The sequence below is a fragment of the Lonchura striata genome, chromosome 2 (assembly GCF_050655825.1).
Source record: "Lonchura striata isolate lonStrDom1 chromosome 2, ASM5065582v1, whole genome shotgun sequence".
NCBI lineage: Eukaryota > Metazoa > Chordata > Aves > Passeriformes > Estrildidae > Lonchura > Lonchura striata.
In genome coordinates, this window is record NC_140704.1 from 106,532,489 (window position 1) to 106,549,395 (window position 16,907).

At 35.5% G+C, this 16,907-nt stretch overlaps 1 protein-coding gene across 14 annotated transcripts in view; it reads right to left on the bottom strand.

Annotated features, from left to right (window-relative positions):
• PTPRM (protein tyrosine phosphatase receptor type M) overlaps nucleotides 1-16,907 on the bottom strand; it is a 442,640-nt gene that overhangs the window by 166,669 nt on the left and 259,064 nt on the right. For 8 of the 14 annotated variants that reach the window (XM_085573754.1, XM_077784274.2, XM_085573750.1 and 5 more), the window contains 3 exons: nucleotides 10,608-10,881; nucleotides 9,451-9,487; nucleotides 4,208-4,282 (listed from right to left, as the gene is read on the bottom strand). In XM_085573754.1, the coding sequence (XP_085429880.1) occupies nucleotides 4,208-4,282; nucleotides 9,451-9,487; nucleotides 10,608-10,881 (386 nt within the window). The remainder of the gene's footprint in view (nucleotides 1-4,207; nucleotides 4,283-9,450; nucleotides 9,488-10,607; nucleotides 10,882-16,907) is intronic. The other 6 variants (XM_021525191.4, XM_077784280.2, XM_085573752.1 and 3 more) reach the window with 1 other exon arrangement.

Here is a 16,907-nt window from a genome sequence, read left to right on the forward strand (position 1 = left end):
AACAGCGGGTTCTACATTGCCCAAAATAGCACTTCAAGTTTTAGCATGTCAGAATATCTATAAATCAATGTTACATGCTCCAGGATGGAGAAAAAATAAATGTGAAAGTCTGTCCAGCACATGTTGTAATACCTCAGATGCATTGTAAAGCAGAACAATCTAGGTAAATAGCAAAACACTCTTTCTCAAATTTATGCTATTGGTTTTTTTGTTAATAAACAGTGTTTTCAGTAATGCGGTATAAAACTGGAGTAAATACCTTGACATAAAAAAAGTACCACGAAGTTGTGATTTAATCAATCAAAGATTTCAGTTTATTTTTTCCACTTTTAGAGTGGAAAGGCTGGGAAAACAATGTGGCCCAGAACACTATAATAAATCTTGCTATGTACTGAATGCCCATTTAAAAAAATGTGTATATTTTATTATAGTGCTAACTTCAAAAGGGAGAAGAAACTGACTGGGATTATTTTATGACTGCTTTTAACTTGTTTATAAAATATGGTGATCATCTAGACTTTAAGGTGTGCAGGATAAAGTTAATTTATGTTTTAAGCATTTTTCCCTATCTTAAAAAAAAACAACTGCCCAATTGTTAAGTATCAGTTAAGTTACAAAGTTCTGACAGATCTTGTTGCATTTGATTTTTACCAAGAATTTAATGTATGAAGAATGTACAATACAGAGCTCTCTCTTGCAGCTGGATGTGTAATTACAACGGGTTGTAAAAAGGGCGTTCTATGGAAATCAGTCTTAATAATATTCAGTGAAGTAGTGGCTGCTCCACTAAATCACAAATGGAAATACTTTAATTTAAATACAAGTAGCTCAGACATATTTCAACAATTAAGAAAATGCCTGACAGAATGGAACACCCTAATCATGATTCCAAGCATGCTATTTTATCAGAATGCAGAGAACAAAATATATGAGGGCCAAGTGAATACCAAATATGGCCAATTTAAACCCATTAGATGAAGTGTCTCTTACAAAATACTGAAACAAACTGCAAATTATTTCAGTCTTTCTCAAAAAGATGGATTTTTTAATTCAACTTTGAAGTTAAGATCATATAATCACATATGTATGTGGTAAGTTTTTTGATAACATTCTACATTATTTCAATTGCATTTTAAACTGTATTTGTTATGAAAACATGGAGACAGCATCATGACTACTACTATGCTTCATGTATACATAATCTTTTTTCCTCATAGACAAATGTAAGATATTAGATATTCTCTGTCTGTTGAAAGACAGGGTCAAGTGAGTAGATTTCAAGTTAGTTACTTTTTGTAAGGTAACACTGAAAGTTAAACACTATCCCCCAAATTTGAATTCCTTTGCTGCTACATTATTGGATCACTGATAATAATGACTAAGCACTAATTTCCCTGTTTTGGCTTCTAAGAGTCAAAATCACACAGTTGCTTTTACACTAGGTTATCTTATGCTATAACTCAAGGACAACTATGCTGTAGGTATTTAGATGCAACTGCAAGGAAAAGGTCTCTTTGCGACAGGCTGCAAAGGCAGCCTGGAGTGGCTGTCAAGATATTTAGGGCAACTAGCCGGTAATCCTATAAATGGAAGACCTTTTCTTTTTATATGAAAAAGGAAGGAGAAAGGAAGGACAAAGAGAAATTAATAATGCATTGTTTATCAACTGCACCAGTAAGAGGTAAGATAAATTGATGACGAGGATGGAGGAAATGAGTGCAAGTGGAATTGGCTTGAAAGCGGAGCTGTATTATCATGATATTTGTGAAAAGGAAGACCTTTCAAATTTGGTAACGATATTCAGAAATGCAGCCAAGATTTTAAATTTTCATTATGCAAGAAGCATCAACTTCCAATGTAAAGAAACCCAAAAAATGCCATCCTTGACCTTCCCACCGCCGCTTACGTATCTCCTCAAATGCTAAAAGATGAAAGTAATTTCTTCATCTCAAATATAATTACTTTGTTTCTGAGCAAAGAAGTGAGGAAAAAGCACTGAACAGAAAATGCTAAGTGACATTTAACAGTTACAGCTGTAGGGCTTGTGGTAACTACAATTAGAAACAGCCCTGTACTTTCACATAAACAAATGCTTTTACATGTAAATCCTTTTCACAGTCTTGAAATTTACAGGAGAGAAATGTGGGGACAATGTGCAGCACTCTCAGCTCCCTCATGTGTGGTCCAGTTTCTGCAAACCTCCTTTAAACAAACCTTTGTGCTTCTCATGGGTACTGCAGTACTGCTGTACTGCCCTGAAGTCAAAAAGCCTGCCCTAAGGACACCTAGACAGGATGTCTCCCTAGAAAAAGAGGAATTCTCACTGCTGTCATGGGACAACCATGTGGGCTGGGTGAGGTTTCTTTGCTTGTTACTGCAGTTGTGGCAAACGAGGAAGATGTTTCTTTCCTTTTGAGCACAGTCTTTCAAGAGTGGGGTGGGGTTGGGAAGATGATGAGGGTATTTCAAAGGCTCTTTAATACATTTCACAAATAGCTATAAATGCTGTTGGCAGGTATAATCTGATATGTTCTTTTTCACTACAAAATTAGATTCTGGTAGAACATTTTTATTTTTTTTTTCAAGAAAAAGGAAACAAATTTTACAGATCAGACAGATAACCACAAACTGCCAATGCCACCAGTGACAAAGCAATGAAATAAATCCTATGTTAGCCATATATCTTTTCTCTCATTGTTAAGTACTGTAGCCATCTTTTTGTGGAACAGGCATATCTCCAGTGTTACCTATAGCTACCCAGTTTTACACTGAAATAAATAATAAAAAACCAAAACATGAGAAGAGAAACATTTCAATCTCCACATGGAAAAATATAGAAGCTTACTTGAATCCTGAGATAAAGAAATCAAAACTTGCTGAATGTCAAGGATATAGAAGAGATCCTGTCTGTTCAATATTTTATTTGAATTGTCAAGTAAAAATTAACTGAGGTATAAAAATGTATGCAGACACAGCTTCTGCCAAGCAGCAGTAACAAGAACAAGCTACTTAATGGCATCATATAAGCATGTTATTCTGGTTAGTTCATACATTATTAGAAAATAAAAGTATACATGCAGCAATTTTGCCTTGATTGACAAGGTAACTTGGGCCTTATGGATCACTCAGCTTTGTTATTATAACACATACCCCAGAATTAAAAGCTGGAGCAGACATGTCACTAATCCTCTTATCTTAAACTGGATCATTTACCTGCCTCTTATTTACTGTAGCAGTATCCAGATACCAGACATCTGAACTTGTCTCTTACACACCCTGGTAGCAACATGATAACAATGTGCTTTCCCAAGGAACTATGCCAGTATTCTTCAAAAAGGCAAAGATTTACCATAAGCTAAAAGATGATGGACTAGGTTTGCTTCCCCCATTAGATATTTTATCAATTCAGGTTCTAGAGTTTTTAATGCTCTTTGGTTCTCTTTGAAAATAAAAATGTTTGCAAATCCCTGAAAGGTTTTAGGCACAGGTTTATTTGCTGACAAAATCAATCATTTCCCCAGGTTCATAAAGGTTTTCTAGCATATTCTGAGCCATCCTTCAAGCCATATACAGCCTAATAATGGCTCCACTTGAATACTGAGTTTACTTTGACAATTAGATTTTAAATTCTTAAGTCTTGCTCATTCTCATATGTCACGTGCTAGGTTGTTTTATTTTAATCCTAGAACTCATGTATGTCATAATAAAAATAAATATTTTTTATTTCTTTATTTTAATTTCTTTCATATTGAAATTTTGCCAGAAAACATGATCTTCCTACCATTACACAGGAAAAAAAACCTGAATCCACTAATACTAGATCTTTGTCCTAACTTGCACATGCAACTTTTGAGCCTCTATTATTTAAAAATTCAAGTGTCTTGATCTAATAACAAAGAAAAAAATAAACAGGTACACATATAGATATCTATATTCAAACTTTCATTTAATTTATGGATGGAGCAAGACAAGATCTCTTTACACCATGAGGCTTGAAGGAACATTCCACAGATCACACACAATGGGCACATGCAGTGGAGTCGTACATACAGGGACGCGTGCGTGAGGAAAAAAATTATACACAGAAAGGAACTTTTAACTCAGGAAACTGTTGATGAGCAGAGAAGGAAGAAACTGTCGGGGGATAGGAGCTAAAAAGAAAGAGACAGAATGGGCATGGTGACTTGTCTGTACTTGAACATCTGACCTGTTAGCTGGTCGTCGCCTGCAGCAGGGGCGATGCGAATGTATGGTGTTGTAAGCTGAGTCACGATTATCGCAGCTAAGGCAAAGGAAGAGTTCCAGGTCAGCATGCATGAGGGAAAAAAAAGCCAGACTGAAGCTACGCCAGCAAGAAGAATCTTGGTCAGTTGTTTATTGTCTGAACTTCACAAATAAAAAGCAAAAACTCCCACAAATTCCTTTTCATCTTCAGTTGTTAGTGTGGTTATTCTGCAAATTAATAAGCTGTTGTGTGTGACTTTCATTCAGGAAAAGGACTCAAAGCACATTATTTAGTGTATTTGAGGAAACTGGAGACTCTTTGGCTCTGCTAGTCAGGGCACTAATTTTTCTAAGTGAAAACAAGCTGATAATTCAGAGTACTCTCATATCAACTTCTCTAAGTAATTTAAGCTAGTTTCATTTTTATTTTCCTATTTCATAATAGTACATTTTTCCTACAATTTTTTAAAGACAATTTTTATGTAAAGCATTTTTGAGCTAGTTAAGATTAATTTTTCTTGTACCCACTTGGGTCACTGTTCTAAAAATGCATGCACTACACTACCCATATACTCAATGTTCAGCATATAGAGAATGACTGCTGAGACGTGGCACACTTTTATTGTGTAGGTGTGTAACTGTCCCAGGTCTGAGTTTCAAGTTCACAAGAAAAAGCTGAAAACCCTGACTTGTTTGTGCCCTGAAATATCCAGACTTTTCTAACAGAGTTACAATAACCACTCCCTGCTACAGACAACTATTACTGTGGCTCAAATTAATAAAATTTGTTATTTCTTTGTTTTCCAGCAGTTCTATGATTGCCTCTAAATGGTTAAGCACGCTGTGATACATATATATTAAGGAATATTAAAAAAATTAAAAGGTCAGATCCAACATGATGCAGCTGGAGAATGATGCAAAGAAAAAATATTGGAAAATTAAGGACAAAATTATATGAAAGATCACTCATTTACATAGAACAGCCTGGGTGCTATTAGAAATGTGGCAGTGAGAGAGGAAAATAGATCATCTACCATCTGCAGACAATTAAACTCCAAACTGCTGCTGCATAATATTTGGAAATATCCCTCAGCAACACTGAAATGCAGTGTTGATAGTAGCTTCCAGAGTACTGTTGCTATTGGATTTAAAATATTATAATATCCTTTTCTCTCTCATAATTAATGAAAGCCTTCCAATATTGCAAAATTAGAACAATGATGCCTCCCTCTTGAGAACTGCATTCCTTGGAGATAATCAAGATGTTTCTATCCAGACAGTGTTGTAAGTCTTATCAGGAAATATAGTCTTAATATAAATCACAAACCACCACAAAGTTGATAGTAATAAACTTGGAGGAGTTTTGGAATGTTTTCAGCTTAGTCTGTTGAGATTTTACAGTCATTTAGCTTGAAGAAAGAGTAGGAATATGAAAGCTATATTTCAAGCAATATATGACAACCTTTATTACCACTGGTACAAAAAGCTATTCCGGATTTTTGTTTGTTTGTTTGCTTAATTATCTTGTCAAAAATAATGGGAGTGGAAACCCTGCAGTCTCCCCATTTGTATATACACCAAATAGTCACAGAGGTCCCAGAAGCCTTTCTCTACAGAAAACTGAGATCAGGAGACTCCACATCATAATAATGTGCTCTATGATCCTTCTACTAACAAAGTCACTGGAAAGGCTTTCTTTGACTTCATCAGAATCAGGAGAACTTTCAGCTCTACAGAATTAAACATTCTCACCCTAATTTATACTTGTAATCACTGCAATCAGGATTTTTATATGATCTCTAAAAGAACACATTTAACAGAGGTTGCGTTTGTAAAAATGTAATGGTCATAAAACATGATAATTTTTTAAAAGGATACAAACTGAGGTTGTTTAAAATACACTTGATAAAATGAGAAAGTATTATCTAGCTACTGACCCCAGACATGCATTTGACCCAGCAGAATCAGGCTCCACTTTTCTGGAGATAGGCTGTACTCTTCTATACAGGAAATCTGACAATATGATAATAAGCTATATGCTGCACTTGGTCTCTGATACAGCAACAGAGTTTAATGTCTGCTAGTTGAGCACATGCATTATTCCTGTTGACATCAACGGGAGAGAAGAGGGTGCTCAAGGTTCAGAACAGTTCTGCTGGATCTGGGACACGAACATTGTGTTTATATTACAGTTATATAGTTTTATTTTTACAAAAAATTAGAAAGTGTATGGTAGGCCATGGAATTAACACTGCATGACAGTGATAAAACCAACTCTCAATGACCTTAGGAAGGTCTTAAGAGCAACAACAACTTTATTATCGGGAGGTGAGATAATTAAAGGGAATGTAACAAGTAAGTGACATAGCTCTGCTCGCGACATGTTCTGAGTCCCCATATTGGTCCTCAGGACAGACTTCAAACGGGCAAAACACAATGAAGTGGCTTGGCCAATCTCAGCTGTCTCAGTGGAGCAATTTGGAAGTTACCTTGAGTGATCTTGATCCTAGGAATGGCACAGGCCTTTATCCAGTAAAATACTTATATGTCTACTTTAAGATGGAATAGTTGTGAAGTAGTCAATGAGATTATTCTCTGTGTGCAAAAGCAAGTACATGATTGATTTGATTAGGGCCTAGCTGGTCAGGGGATAGTGCTAAGGGCACCAAGGTTGTGGGTTCAATCCCCATATAGGCCATTCACTTAAGAGCTGGATTCGATGATGCCTTGAAATTCAGAATATTCTGTGATTCTCTGAAACCATATGGCTTCTCACATACATAGTAAAATCCATAGTGTGTCTACTGATTCCAGTGGTGTACATAAGGCTGTAGGTATTTTCAGGATCAGACCTTAATTCAAAAGGAGATTGCACCAGTTTTATACATGAATGGTCTGAAGCACTTCCTCTAGCTTTAAAAACCACTGAACATGAACTTCTGAAGATAAGAGAAGCCCAGATTACGAATATTTCAGAAATGTTACTAGTACATGAAAACTAGATGTAGTACTGGAGAGAGTTCCTAATCTTGTTTGTCAGGAGCACTACAGCACATAAATAGATGGACACAACAAGCACACAGAACTTAAGTGGCTTACTGTCTCGTAGCTACACTGTAGTCTCAAAGCTCAGAGGAAAATGGTGCAAGTCTAAGAAATCTGGCAGAGTGGTCAGAGCAGCTGCTGCTTACTGGGGTACAAACAGTGTGAATGCACTGAGCTGTACCGAGCTGTTCATGGGGATTAAACAGAAGAAGAGGAGATTGGTAGAGGATAATTCTGTCTTGCCCCAATGCAGGTATAGCGATTTCTGACCTACACACACAGACAATTTTTGCTGTTTTCTTCTAATGCAAATGTGGGAGGTCCAGAGAGGGCACAGAATTCTGCTTTTCCCTTAAGTATCTCTGTTTGATCAAAAGGGAAAACATCTGTGCAGAAAGCTACTTTTAATACCATATTAAAATATGTCATGGTCTCCACTTAATCTTTTTAAACTAATACATATTAAAAATACAATACTAGCATTCAGTTTAAAATCATGAAAATCAGTGCTCTACTGTAGCCCCCCAAGAAAATGTTGCACCAGAGACTAAAAATACCATCAAGGATAACTCTGGTTTAAAAAAAAAAGTCCTCGCAGTAACCTCCAACATTATTACATTATTTTATTATGAAAAAATCTAAAACATGCTTTCAAGCAGGAATGTAGGAAGAGTTTTTAAAAATAAAACCTGCATTTCTCATATCTCCATTGCCAAATGGGTTAGCTCAAAGTAGCTTGTTGCTATGGGAGCTATTCCAATCCACAAAGTTACCCTCGCTTCTCAAATGAGAAAGTAAAAAATTTCAGTCTTTCAAGTAATTTAAATAGTTGAACATCCATTAGTGATCAGGAATACAAATCTTAAAAAAAATTATAATCCATTCCTCTAATCATCTATTATGATTTCTGATGTAACCAAGTTCACTCCTGATATCTCTGAAGCTACTTGAAAACAATACAGGATTTCACTTGCATCTGGAATTAAACTCTCATCTGTATTATATTTGGGTTGGGTTCAGATATTTGAAAGATTTCTATGGTTTAGTACCAGTCAGTTAGTAAATTAAACTACTTCCTTTGGTTTGTAAAAGAAAATAAGCTAGGAATCAGTTCAAAGAGGCATAAAAAGGTATTTGTCACATTAGGGAGTATCCAAACTTTCAACAGGGGTAACTTTATGCCAACATTTCTGTTACTTTTAAATAATGACATTCTCATCCCATTAAGACTTAGAGCTGGTGATGAAATTGTGAAGTCTACATGTAAAGGAAATCATGGTGGAATCAGGGATAGTCACTGAGACAAGTATGATCTCCTGCAAGGTGCAGTGGTATAGGAATGAAGCAGGTTTTTTTTCATGCTCTTGCCAGGTGCCCAAACTGCCAGGTGCTATTACCTGTTTCTACTCACAGCAGCATGTTCTTTCCTGCTCCTTTACTACAATCTCCAAGTAAATTGTACTATTCCATCACTTCTTTTTTAGGCTTTAAGTTGCCACCAGGTAAAGGTACTAAAAAGCTGAGACTACAAAGATAATCAGAGATAGATCTAGCCCCCAAAGATAAATAGATCACCAATGTGTTTATGTTTCCCTGTTTGGAGACAAAACCTATAGCCAGTACTGTCTCAATTATGCATATTTGTCTCACAAATTAGTAGTATCATCTTCTGACAGTCGAGTAAATATAGCTGATATGTCTCATTAAAATGAAGAACATGATTTCTCTACTTCTCTTTTACACAGCAATTAAGTTAAGGCAATTACTTACAAGTGAGGGGCAATTTTTGCACTACGGATGTATAAGCAGCTGGTATGTACTCTGCAATTGACAATTTTACAGCTCTATGATATATATATATATATATGTATGCATGTATGTCTCTGTGTTTGTAAGAACAAAGTATTTTTTGTGAGATCATATAAAAACCCACAGAATATATTTTAAAAGCCCTGTGTTCAAACAGACAACCAAAATTAATTAATACATTTATGATTACAAACAAACAAACAAACAAATTTCCTAAATCTCAGTTAAGGATGCAAATGATTCTACCAAAATTCTATAATATGTTTAGCGATCTGATTTAGCAATATAAACACTTCTGAAAGTTTCCAAACACCATGTGAGGGGAAGGTCAACAAGCTGAAGTACAGAATATATGACATAATCCAAACATACCTTTTGTGGCTACCCTGACGCAGTCAATTTTAGTTTCCTGTGTCAAACAAAGAGGGAAAAGGTCACATCTTGTGTTTCTAGACAGAGAAAGTAATCCATTATTCTAGTCTTAAAATTACTGATAAAATGTCAGAGCAGAATGTGCCTCATTCCATATTTAACTACTTATTAGCTAATTCCAAAGTGCATTCATTACATGGACAAGCACTGCTTGGGTAAGGTACATAAACATTTCACTTAAGATTCCTTTAAAAGTAGAAAATGTGAAAGATATTTGCAGGAGCATAGGCAAGTGTTCAGCTTTTTAACTCTAGCAACATAATGACCTTGGGAGATTTTTCTTTTTCTTACAGAAAGTATAATTTGAGGCATCATGTTAGACAACTTTAGCAAGAAAAATTAATCAATAGTGTTTCACATTTGTGCACTGTCGGTGCACTGTGAATGAGGGAGCATTACGGTTTCTGGCAGAAAACATTTCCAGGTTGTCAGCACAGACAGCCAAAGCTTATCAAGAATTGAAGGGCTCTGGGTAGGTCTGTCCAGGAAATGAAAAACAATTCCAGGAAGAATTAGTCTGATGAAACATGATCTGTGAGGATCTTTTTACACACTTTTCATTTCAGTTCCATCTACTTCTTTTTCCTTTTATTTTGTTTGCAGAAAGGGACAAAAAAAGTGAGTGATTTCTAATTCAATCAGGGCAACCAAGTGAGAAAAAGGGAGATCAAGATGTTACAAACTAAGGTAACAGGACTGGACATGCTAAGACAGATGTGCTAAAACCCACAATTGTTTTTGGCTTAAAAGTAACAAAAGAAATAACATTTTCTTGTTCAAATCATGAAAAATAACAGAAGAGAAAAAAAGCCAGTCAACACAGTCACTGGACAGCTTTTAGCTAATAAGTCAGAATGGTAACTACTTTGCCTGCTCACTACTGACAAAATGTGTGGTTTTCCCCTCCTCTTTCCTGTAACCTTTAATCATTAAGCAATATTGTGTTAGGAAAACTGCTATTTTTTAAACTCAGTGTGTAAAATTTCATGGTTACTTCATTTTCTCATTAGCAACTAAATTGGGCATCCTGCTAGTTGTTGCCAATCATTTATTTACAAACAAACACTGTATAAAATCACGTCTGTTGCATGACCTACCCCATTGGCTCTGCTAGCAGCTTGGAAATAGATGCTGTAGCTCTTATGAGGAAGAAGAGGAGTATTCCAGAAACCACTGTAGGTTTTGTTATCACCAATAGTAAAAGGCTGAGCAGCTAGTAAACCATTGGCTGGAATCTCTGCAGCAAAGTAGTACTGGGAATTCAAGAGTGAGGCATTCTGGAAATGAATGGGCACCGGGTAGCACTTTAGGATTTCAGTTGCCTTTTTGGTTCTCCGTGGGCGCTCTTCCTCAACAACGATTTGATAGACACTAAGAGTGCAGAAAGGAAAGAACAAAAAAAAACCCATTATTAATGTTATTTTAAAAGTTGGGTAGTCAAACCATCCTAAAACTGTAATAGTGTACCAGTATTTACCGGAAAAAAAACAACTATCAAAAGCAAATAATACAGGAAAAAAATGACATTTTAAATATTCAGGTGTATGAATTTGTGGAACAGATTCATGCTTTCAAATTCATTTTGTTCTGGAAAAACAAAAATAGCCATACATACCACAGCTTTTTGACACAAGTGAGTGCAAAGCACATTTTCTTGTTCAAACTCTTGTACAGAAAAAGTGTGTTTAATCAGTTTAAAATGTGGAATTAAGTATTATTTTGCTTACAAAAGCAAGCATAAAGCTATAGTGTCCCTTCTCTAACCCGTTATCTTACCTAAATGAAATTAAATTAGTACCAAGACAAAAATGAAGAGATAAATTACAGAGACATGGACCAGTATTCGCTTAACTGTTGACATTTTAAGTATTTATAAAAGCACAAAGTAAAATTTCAGTGGCATATTGACTATTGCTGAGCAAGTATAAAACACTTTTTGATGAAAGTTATCACTCAGCAAAGCACTTTTGCACATCTCATAGATAACCATGTTTTTCAGTTTCTAGCAAGTCAGTTAGCACTTGCAGTCTCTGCTGTACTGGGACCTACAGAGAACAGTCCATCCCTCTCCACTCTAAAGATGCTATGGACATTGAAACAGGAACAAAGAAATTGCAATTTCTGCTGTATATGCAAACAGTGTAATCATTATACCCTTGCAGTTGCTGTGAAATACTGAGTCAGTGCTTTTAAATTCGTGATGTGGGAAGTCCATGTCTCTAAAGAGGACTGGCTTACAGGTTTATTGCTTCACTGGGGACCAGTGATTCTTAATCAGCATTTGTCTCCTGGAATCTTGAATCCCAGTAAACAAGTCAGTCTAGGTAATTGATGTCAAAGTGGCAACGTGTCCACATTTTTGCATTATCATCTACATCCAGTAACAATTTATGACCTTTCAAGTTGACAGTTCATAAAAACCAGTAATCTCTGTATAGTAAGTTTCTTAAAGATTAAATACCCACAGAGTCTTCTGATGTGTTACTGTTCCATCATCTGTAGGTAGAGAATTATATTTACAGAAGATTCTGCCCAAAGTACACATGGGCTGAGCTTCTGCAGGACCATCTCAATCTGGACCCAACAGAATGTATTGGCTTAGTCATATCCTGCACAGCTATGGCTACTTCCCTTCTGATGGCAAATCTGGTTTAGAAATAAAGGGATGAACTGTCCAATGACAGGCGGGATGGTGCTTCAAGCAACCTGGAGGGGAAGGTGTCCCTTCACCAGAATAGGGGGTCAGTCTAGATGATCTTTAAAGGTCCCTTCCAACCCAAACTATTCTATGATTCTGTGACACTATCATTTAAGGTCTGCAGAGTCTTTATAGTCAAATATCACCAAGGGGCAGAAAATGCCAATTTTCTTGACCATCTTACTGCTTTTTCACCAGACTTACTGATCATGTGCCACAGACCTTGTAGACTATATTTTTAAAATCTAGCATCTCCAGTAGGAGATGCTGGTTTTCTACATTCACAAAAAATGCCCAGAAAGTTAACACCCAGAATGCAATAAATACCTTTCCTTCTGCCTGATTTAGACTTTTAATATGGTGGAGCTTTACTTCAGTGTTAACACACTTAAACCTATCTGCCTTCATGAAGATTTCTATCCATCTACAGTTCTTAGAGAATTGAGCAGAAAGAAGGTGTCCACTTTTAGGTCAACCTATTTGCTTCCCAGACTCCATTGATTATAATAACTAAATACTCAGCTCATATGTAGACATCTAGAAGTGGACACTCAAATTTGGATGTTTTAATTTAATGCTGAACTTCATACAGAAATCTAACCATGCATTAATTTAGTACAGCCAGGGACACAGGAATGTCTTGAGGGTTCACTTGAAGGCCTCTGCTTGTACATTTTGCAGCTCTGTGCAACAAGAGATATTCTGCTTCATATCAAGCAGAAACATTTTCATTAGCTGTTTAATTCCATGCTGAGTAGTAAATGAAGGTCAATCCAAAGCAATCTTTCTTTGATCCTGTGGGAACTGATTTGTAAAAAAACTAGCCATGGAATATCTACATTACAATCTTGTTTTTTTCTTACAGATCCATTTTTGACATAATTTTCACGATTAATTTTCTAGAACAAAAGAGAGTTACTTAGAACCGCGATTCCAAGCTACTTGGAAGACAGCATGTTGCTTCCTCTAACTATTAATTTGCAGTGAATCTACAATAAATACCAGTTGCAAACTTAAATGGAGTATTGAAAAAAATTCAGAAGGTGATGCAAACATTTATTCTTACAAGATAGTGAAGCTGGATATGCTTGCCTAATACTGCAGCAAATTCAAGAATCCTGCAGTTTCACTACAGCATGATGGATAGTAAACTAAGTTACTTGTTTCTTGCAGCAGGCCTGAATATAAGAGGGACTTCAGACCAGATGAGATAGTATGACTTGTTTCAGTACTGTCTGAAATGAGGATTCTCTTAATTTTTCACTCAGTGATTAAAGCTAAAGACAGTAGACATTTCAGAAACAAATTTGCCATTAAAATGCTCCTTTTCCTATGGTAAATCCATATTTATTTATACTAGATGCACTACTCCTTGTATGCCTTTTAGATGCCTACCATCTACTCATTTTCAGATACTTTAAAGAAAGAAGTAAGTTGACTGGAGCAATTTCAAACTCAAAATGTCTTTTAATCCTTATTCCACAAAACAAATTAGATTTGCAAGCATCTAGACCTCAAATCTATTTGCTCTTTAATAATTTAAGCACTGAAAGGTCAAACAACTTTTTTCTGTTCCCCTTCATCAAAGTCCAAGTGCTAATGAAAAATAACTAAATCCTATCTGCTGGCCAATTTCCACACACTGCTGTTTCTCTGATGTAAATTAACACATTATGAGCACCTGGGTCAATGGAAGCCTGACAGAATTTTACCAGTGATACTTTTTACATTTGTACAAATGAGATCATCTTGCTAATGAATTTTACAAAATTATCCCAATTACAATTATAATCCAAAAGCTTTCTCTAGGTCTTACAATTAATAGTACTTTCTTTAATATGTAACAGCTGGACTACCGACTATGAAAAGGGTTTAAGCTCAGTGAATTGAGCACTGTGCCATGACTCTACTATTCCTCTTACATATTAGTCAGATTTCTGGCTTGTCTGAAATTGAGTTATTCCTTCTCCACACCTTTACATTTCAGAGAATAAAGTCTTCTTACCCGTAATCCAGAAAACAAGTACTACACTACAGTGAAATGTGCCAAAAGTGCATTGGTTATCAGCAGCATTTAGACTGATTTTCCAGAAGGAGAGAAACGTAATTTAAGTATAATTATGTTATGCAGTTCTACTATAAAATTTCAATGCCTTAGAAATTAAATAAAAATTTTATTTTTATAAATAAATAGTTTGTTGTTGCAGTGAGAAAGGAACACATGGTAATTATTTTTAACCTAGGATTCAAATGCTTCAAATTCAGGGATTAAAAAAGGTGTATGGAAAAAGAAAAAAAAAATTATATCACTTTTTCACTGCTTTCTATTCTAACAATTCCAAATCCAGTTCCAAATTTAAATGATTATGCAGAAATGCAGATTTGAACACAGTACTGTAATTTTTGTTACATAGCACAGTAAAAAAAGATGCTCAGAGTACTTAGACAAATGACAATTTCAAAGAAGACTTAAGTATATTTACTACATCAAATGATGGGTTTTGGTAACCTCCTGAATCAGGACATTACTTCACATTACTGGAATGCTGCAAATCAAATTTTAATTAATAGAAGTCTCATTCAAAGTTACGTAATAACTTTCCAAGGACCTAATGAATGCAAACATGGACTTCAGAAGTCTTCATACAGGAGTATGTATATACATGTATATACTTAACATGTACAATCTAGGCATTTATTGAAATTTACTAATCTATAATTGTACCTAATTCCACAGTAATTCCAAATTACAATCAAAGGGAAAACAAGCTTGATTACTTAATTATTGAATTGTCAGCTCCATTTTGTCTGTCTAAAAGTCTTGATACTTCATGTAACTGAAGCATTGAAGAATTTTTTAGAATTAATTTCACAGAAGGGAGATGGCCTAAGGAACTGAATATAGACAAAGACTATCTGAATTTATTTACTAGTCTTAAAACAGCTGCTGTGTGTGATCCTAGCCAAGTCAATCAACTATTATTGGCCTCAGAAATCCGGCTGTAAAATTAGAATAAGAAACTTTCTTATTCCTACTTCAATTGTTTAAAATATTTTCAAAATCTTATTATCCTTGCTTTTTTTCCCCCTAAGAAATGCACAAAGCCTGCAAAACTCTTAAGGTCCACTAAGAGTGCCCTAATGAGCTGTGTAAACTGTTGGGCTACCTCTGTAGACTGTCATGGTAACACTCTTGAGCCTAATTTGAAGTTTTCTGCTTACTGTTTTAAGTTCATACTTTATTAGAAATATAGCAAACCAGTACTTTTTATAAATCTATTTCTGTATTTTGACTTGCATGCTTACTTTGTTTTAATGCTTACAGATTCAAATAGAATAACCCTTAATCTACACACTGACATTATTTCCATTACTCATTCCCAGAGCCCTATCTATCTGCATGTCAGAATCACTTTACTGCATTTTTCTACTAAAATATCAGCTGCAACAGAGGGCAAAATTAAGAAACCCAAACCCCACCCCATTATCACAGCTCTAAGCCCATGAAGAACCTGATAGCTCAAACTGCAAGAGTCCCCAGTTTGTAGGGTCCCCACAGTTTCAGCAAATCTTCTGTAGACCCTGAAAATTCTTCTATCATACTGACATTAAGAGTTTAAAAATACATCATTTGTTTTGTTCATGTTTTGCATCTAAAACTTCATATATCTTTGCTCGTCATGTGTTATGCAAGTTTATTGCCTAATATTGTTTTCTGAAAAGAATACAGCCTTTGGACAATTTTTTCTATATAATATGGAACATAACTTCATCTTTGTCAGCAGTTGTCCTCTGACATGGTCATATCATATTTATATGGATTAACATTCGAGATACATATCTATTTCTCCATGCCCTTATAATGCACTAGATTCTTGTAATTCATCCTGTATCTTCAAATTTTAAAGTTCTAGAAATTATATGCAATTATACATATGTAATGCACCTTGAAATGGAAGAGGGAAATTACTCTTTAAAGGACAGGAATTAATAATTTATGGTTAGCAGGCAAATAGAAAAAGGCTACAAGAAATTGCCACTAACTCTCCTCCTACTGTGTAAGAGCCTGTGTATTTATAATATGTGGATTAAACAAAGGTGATGAACAGCCCCTGATTTATCAGGTGTCTCACCATCACAGCTACACAGGCCTTGACAGTGGGTCAGGAGTTCTAGCAACACTGAATATACAGTGAATAAAATATACTTCATGTGCAGTCATTTCCAGAACAGATTCAACGCCAGAGAATCAGCTGAATATCAGTCCTGTATGCTGACCACTGTCCCTGTGACCACTTTGCATATTTTATCAAAGGGGAAGCACACATGGTTCAGCTGTAGACCAGAGGTAAGACCAGGGAGTTTTTGATCAGCAGCAGGACAAATGAGTATACCTACTAATGATGGAGCAGACTGTTTAAGGTAGACACCTCTGTTTCAGGGATATTTTATCTGGGAGATCAGAGGTTTTCTGGGCTTTATGCAAAATACAGCATCGCTCACTATAGCTTCTGAAAAAAGGTAAAGAACCTTAAAAAAATCCCTTGTAGGAACATAATGTTCAGGTATGAAAATACAGAACTTAGAGTGAAGAAAAACAAGCAGACTAAACAAAACCTGTAAACTGATGTTGCTGTACCAATGCCAACAACAATGCCAACAAGTAGTTTTAAAATCACACCTTAGTATGTAATTTATA